At 34.8% G+C, this 6697-nt stretch overlaps 1 protein-coding gene across 1 annotated transcript; it reads right to left on the bottom strand.

Moving 5' to 3' along the window:
* Nucleotides 1-1671: 1671 nt before the first annotated feature.
* Nucleotides 1672-6585, bottom strand: LOC115243976 (ATP-binding cassette sub-family D member 3). Its single transcript, XM_029821310.1, has 12 exons — nt 6310-6585; nt 6191-6236; nt 5939-6126; nt 5781-5850; nt 5529-5626; nt 4786-4966; nt 4490-4702; nt 4337-4406; nt 3748-4223; nt 3213-3512; nt 2768-2929; nt 1672-2629 (listed from the first exon to the last, which is right to left on the bottom strand). The coding sequence occupies exons 1-12, from the start codon at nt 6423-6425 to the stop codon at nt 2552-2554; spliced, it is 1998 nt and encodes a 665-aa protein (XP_029677170.1). The 5' UTR covers nt 6426-6585; the 3' UTR covers nt 1672-2551.
* Between the last annotated feature and the right edge of the window lie 112 nt (nt 6586-6697).

Raw genomic sequence — 6697 nt, 5'->3', positions numbered from 1 at the left:
GAAAGAGGGGGAGAAGCAGTAAGAGGGAGGGAGGGAGGGGGGACGGAGAGAGAGAGAGCGCATTCTCTAGTTTTATCTTTTTTCTTTTCTTTTCTATGTGTGTGAATTATATCTCTTTGCGCAATACATTACAACTGCACTGTAGACACCATTTCTGTTACTCTTTTACTTTCTTTTTTATATAGTCTTATTTTCTACTTAATTTTTGCATTTGATTCTTATCATTCCAGGCTTTTATTTTTAAAAGTCCATCAATCTAATCGACGTTAATCGACATTTCTCATCTTCTGTTTCCGATTAGTTTCTATTTTTATAGTTTTTGTCAGTATGTCATTCTTTGAACAATATGAAAGAATATCACACACTTTTCATTGTCGATAATAGATGCTAAGAGAGTTCAAACTTATAAGTACAATGTTAGAGAAAAGCTTTGTATTATGTGTTCAAAACAAAAATATATTCGTAAAAAAAAAAAGGAACATTCGCAACAGCACGAATTCTTCCTATTAATAAAGAGATTTATTGTTTTATTTTCTCTTAGTTATACTTCTTTTCCTTTCTTTGTGTTTTCCAACGATATCTTTTTTTTGATAGTATAAAAAGCGTCTCAGCATCGTAAAAAATATTTTAGACAAAGTTTGAAAAATAATTCCGATGTCGATGATATAAAATGTAAATAGATAAAAATTGAACTTATTCATAACAATGATTTTCAAATTAAATTTTTCGGTAAATCGAACGTTGTGGAGAATCTTTTTTACAATGGATCTGGATCTGGCCTCTTAACCAAGAGAAAATTATTGATGATTTACACGTTTGAATTTAAATTACAAAAACCTCTTTATTTTTCATAAAATATCTTCACATCAGCTCCATAAAAACTTTCCCTAAAAAAAGCATGACTTCGAGAACTTTCGAACTATCACTAAAATATATTTCAATAAGTTCAGAGTCCGTAATAATTCAATGTAACAAGAAGTATTTTAGAATAGATTCTTGTGTGAATAAAGTTATTGCATAGAATGCACCAATTACCTTAATTCTATTTAATATGTATATGTATATACAGGGTGTCCCAGACCACCCGTATCACCCATTTGAAAACTAGGGAAGTGATCGGATGAAAAAATGTTTCAGACAAAAGTTGCATGGTTTGAAGGGGGCCATATGATGAAAATATGGACTTAACCTTAAGTGACCTTTTCAAGGCCAGGTCAATGTGATCGATGTTTTCTTAAATGGAACCTCCTATTTTTTATTGTATATTCTTGTAGCCCTTGTCCAGACGTTTTCAAAACACTATAATCATTAAGTATTTTTTATTTTATATCTTAATCTAACATATTTTGATATAAAAAATAAAATATCTCGTAAAATATTTATAAAATATTATCGATAATCTTACCGTAATACTTTTATCTACAGAATAATGAGACGAATTAATTGGTGTAAAAAGAAAACAAATAATTGTTATGCTTAGTTTTTGAAAGAAAAGGGGTGTACGGGTGGTCTAGGACACCCTGTATATTATAAAAATATAAAATAATTTCTTTAAATATTTTGTTACATATATAATAAGAAAAAATGATATTGTCTAATTTATATTAAAACGGAGCAGAGAGGAAAGTTTGCAATTGTAATGCGAAAAATATGAAAGAGAATCACAATTACACGTTTCTCAAAGCATTCTTTTGTACCAATCTTAATTTGCTCTGGATCTACAGTAAATTTTTCTTCATGTTATAGCAACCTCATATAATATTCCGGCCTGATATATGTAATCTACATATAACAATATTAATAATTGTAGTCTTACAAAAAACAAACTCTATATTAAATCCTGTCATATACATATGTATATATACATTTTTCTGATATGGTACAATTCTCAATAAATTGATAAGATTTCATTTCGAATTTACAAATCTCATTTTTATATATTATACAATAAAACTTTTCAACAAATTTATATCTAGCGAATATAATATAGAAAGTCTTAACTTCAATAATCTCTATCATAAATAAAAAATTTTATTAATCACTAGTAATTAATCACTGGTTTTATCAATCAATGGTATTTGTAAATTGAATTTGTATTGCAAATCTATGTATCTAGGAATATATTTACAGAATTACACTGCGTAAATACCTAAGGATCAGAGGATCTAAAAGTATCATATACATATATGACGATGTCATAGTCATTCCAAGCTCCAAGTGCATTCCACAATTATATTACTATATCTCATAAAAACATTGATAGAAAAATATATCATTGTGCATTGCAAGTTGAATTATTTGCAAAAATCAATGACGCGCTGAGAATGATCCCGTCATTTGCTTTTACTCCATCATATATATCATATTCTGTGGATATATCTTGTATTATTATGCATTGTATGTTTAATACTCACAAATGGAGCACCTATAAATAATTACTAGTCTTTATATGGTTATTTAAATTTTGTTTAACATTAAAGTTGTTAAATAGGCTAAATTAGATGTCCCTTGCAAGTAGATGCGTTCTCGCGTGTGCAAGGGACGCAAGAATTCATGATCCGAATTCAATCGTGTCATGTTCGATCGGCTTGAATTCGTAGCCTCCTCGACCGTCCATGTGTAAATAGTACTGGAAACATAGTACATGGAAAAATATTAAGCAATGATAAAAAACTATATATAAAAGTTACGACAAGCACATAAATGATAAATATAAATGTGCCAACCATAGAATTAATTAACTGTTCGAAAAAAAACTCGATAATACCTCGTGGTGCTTCCAGAGGGAACGACGATGCGAGACTGTAAACAGCGTGATGTTTTCCTGTCTGCAATATCTGTACATGGAATCCTCAACATCGACACTGACGGCGCTCGTGCACTCATCCAGAATCGCGAATTGCGGTTTGTGATAAAATAACCGAGCCATCTGCATAATAGAAACAATTTAATGTTAGTACAAATTATACAAACACGCTGAATATAATTCAGCGCAATTCACGCTGAATAATAGCGTGTTAATATGAGATGACGAGAGGAATATTCATATAATAAAATATGACGTAACCGCCTTATTTAAGTTAAAATATATAATTCTACGTGTGTGTGTGTGTGTGTATGTGTGTGCGTACTTATAGCAAAAATAATTGATGTCGATTTAAAAAAGGCGCAAGAAAAGAACGGAGAAAGAGAGAGAGAGAAAAAAAACTTACTGCTATACGTTGTTTCTCGCCACCCGATAAAACATCCATCCAGTCGGCGACCGCATCCCAACCTTGTCCTTCACTGTTAGTTAGATTTTCTCTTTCGAGTAGATGAGTTAATTGCACCAATTCCAAGAACTTCTTGAGATCCTCGTCGTTGGCGTTACCGCGTCTCTTCATCTCGGCTTTAGTGTGGGGATAAATGATCTGGTCTCTCAGTGTGCCCAGCGTCATATAAGGACGTTGCGGTATGTAGAATAGTTTACCGCGCGGTGGTTTCGTAATACTTCCTGCCCAGACCGGCCACAGCTAAACGTTACGGATACGTAAAGTCAATAATATAGATACAAATCCGATTTTGCCAAAGTCACTTAGCGCTATTTCGTAGAATTTCTAATCTATCACTCTCTGTATTAGTTATGATCTAGAAGGAAAATTACATTTCGATTTAATTGACACTATAACGGAATGAATTCGCAAATATATTACGATGTATGATAAGAGCGAGCAATAAACGAGCACAATAGAGATATCGAGCACGTACTTCTCCAAGAATTCTAAACATGGAGCTCTTGCCGCAACCGTTCGGACCGCAAACCAGCACGTTCATCCGGGACTTAACTTCAAAGGACAGTTCCTTGATAAGCACATCTCCGTTCGGAGTCACCAGTGGTACCTGATCGAACCGTATGATGTTATCGCGCGGCACAATTTTGCCGCCACCGGGATAACCGATCGCATTGTTCTTATGATCGGAGATCATCGTTCTCTCATATTTCCCGGCGTTCAGGTCGTCGAGGACCTTCTTGATCTCGGTGACCCGAGCCGTGAATCCCGCCAGACGCGTCAGTTCTCTGCCGGCCAACACCAATCGGCCGACCGCCTCGGCCAGCTTCACCAGCATTCGGCCGTACGTGTAGTACGATTTGAATCTATGATTGGCCGTGCCGGAGAGCACAGGATGATTCTCCTGGAAGAAGGGTACGCTCACCGCATAGAAACCGACAATGGTAGCAAAATCTGAAAGAAGATAAATGGCGGTGATAATTTCAGAAAGCATAAGCAGCCGTTGAAAAACAAAAGCAGCGCATATCATTAACTATGTACTAGTTATTATGTAAATAACATTATACATTTTGCAACGAAGTTATCTATGATGCCCATAAAAACTCTGAATTCCAGGAATTTACGAAGATGAGTCATCTGTAAAAGAAAACAAAGTGCAATGCATAAACAACAACATATTGATAAATGTGTATAAATGCAATTTGAACAAACAAGCTTACAAGTTTGTGAAAGCTAGCTAACAATGTCAATTTTTCCCTGTTATTTCCTCCATAGAAGGCTATTTCCTCAGAGTTGGTGATCAATCTTGAATTGATATGACGATACTCCCCTTCCAGTCGTTGTTCTTTGACAGTCATAGCTCCAATAGGTTTGCGAAGATGAGTCAAAAAAGTCCCAGCTATTACCAGATAGGAGAGTATTAATAATGGCGTCTGCAATAAAATAATATTATGTATACTATTATAAAACATTATCGCTAAATCATCATAATAAAGACGATATTTATGCTATATACCTGTCCACCAATGGTAGAAGTTAATTTATATATATAGATACTGATGTCTAACAAAGGTTTTGCTATGTTGCTATAAAGATCCGTACAGCTATCGCAAAACTTATCAATGTCAGTAGTCAAGAGTTGATCCGGATTCGAAATACGAGTGTCCAAGTTACTCATTTTATAATAGGTAAAGCCTCTGCACAAAAAAATATTTGTTTCTTAAATATTCAAACTATTTTCTATAATAACTTTATTATGTGTATAGTTATCTTTATAAGCTATATATACTTTATTATATAAATTACTTTATTATGTATTACTTAAATGAATAGATTATCTGTCAAATTTATTCCCTGATAATTTATTTCAGTCATGAATTATTTAAGAAAAAGTTAACACTACTGCCAGTAGTGTTCAATTCAAATGTTTGCAGAATCTTGTGCAGAGTCATGCATATATGTGAATGCAATATCCATCACATAATAAATATGTATTACCTTTAATACTATTGTTTTATTTAAATGAGAATACTGATTAAGTTGATTGACAGAATAAAGAATATGTAAATTAACAATATAGATAAATTAACAATATTGTAGGTCTTTTTATAAATTCGATCTCTTTACATGCAAAAAACGTGGATCTTTCATAAGACGCCGATCTACAAAGATTCGGCGTTTTATAAAAAACTTAATTTTACACAGGAACATACACACCTATGACAAAGAAGAAAAATAGAAAATGTATCAGTTACTTACTTAAGATAATGTTCCAGCAAGTGACGTGTGATGTTTGTACGTAATCTCAATTTTATTTCGCTTAAGCCATACTTCATTATATTATTCACGATCGATATCTAAATAAATACAATCACATGGAACATGAGATATCAGTAACTTCTTCCAATTGCTAAACTCTAACATTAAGTTGCTTGAATGCCCAAATGATTTCAATTATCAAACTATGAAAGCAATCTTGGAATCAATTGTACACCAACATATTCTACTTACCACTGGTATCACAGTTGCGAAATTTAACAAATGATTCCTAAACAATGGTCCGTTCATGCTGACAATCGATCTGGTGGGATATAAGATTTTTTGAGTCAGAGAGACAAGGCTTCTCTTTCATGTAATAAATGTCACTAATGGAAAAACACTGCACCTACGTTTCTATCAGAGTTCCTTTATTGATCAACCATAGGTCACACAGGGTCCTAGCGACCAGGGCAACTGCCACCAGAAGAACGTAGCCAAATTCTGATGACATTATACCAGGGATACCAATCTTGAGTAACTGATACAGCCTGTGGAAGAAGACGGCGTTCACCTGGGCTTTGGGACTTTTCGGTTTCTCCTACGAAGGAATAATCAGTGTGATCCTTGCTTTCAGCTCTTGACACATTACATTATGCTCTTACCTCTTTGATGACATACTGGATGTCGTTGCTAACAGGCCACTGGTTCCTGCAAGACATGTTACACTATCACAATCTCGGCTTTAGGAAACACGAGATGGAATTTCTGTTGTGCAATTTACCTGGTCTTTGGTGTCCGTCTCCTGCTGCGATTCCTCAGTATCCATATCAATGTGCTGATCGCGACCGCACCGGCCAGCGTGCGTCTAGTGGCGAATTTGCTGATTGCTGGTGCCATTTCGGAATCCGCATATACACGTATCAGCTGCACCGTCCTGGCGCGGCGGTTAAACTATCGCGCATAACGCGTGGCGTGACTTGGTGCAAAAGGCCGTGCCGGAACGAGTCGAGCTGAGCCGAGTCGAACATATTGGGGGTTGGGATTGGTGGGAGATGATGAAGCAAGATAGCAAGATAGATAGATAGATATAGATAGGTAGATAGATAGATAGATAGACAGATAGAAATAGAGAGAGAGAGGGGAGAGGGAGGGAGGGGCGGGTGGGAAGG

Source organism: Formica exsecta, unplaced genomic scaffold, assembly GCF_003651465.1.
Source record: "Formica exsecta isolate Colony F162 unplaced genomic scaffold, ASM365146v1 scaffold774, whole genome shotgun sequence".
NCBI lineage: Eukaryota > Metazoa > Arthropoda > Insecta > Hymenoptera > Formicidae > Formica > Formica exsecta.
The sequence above is the reverse complement of the archived record's forward strand: the minus strand, read 5'-3'. Positions and strand labels throughout refer to the sequence as shown.

Excerpts from the sequence above, each read along its gene's own strand:
- LOC115243976 (XM_029821310.1), bottom strand. The coding sequence starts at position 6,425 with ATGGCACCAGCAATCAGCAAATTCGCCACTAGACGCACGCTGGCCGGT. Across the intron at positions 6,127-6,190 it reads TCCAGTATGTCATCAAAGAG|GAGAAACCGAAAAGTCCCAA; the intron begins GTAAGAGCATAA and ends ATTCCTTCGTAG. Across the intron at positions 4,224-4,336 it reads AGATAACTTCGTTGCAAAAT|ATTTTGCTACCATTGTCGGT; the intron begins GTATAATGTTAT and ends ATCTTCTTTCAG.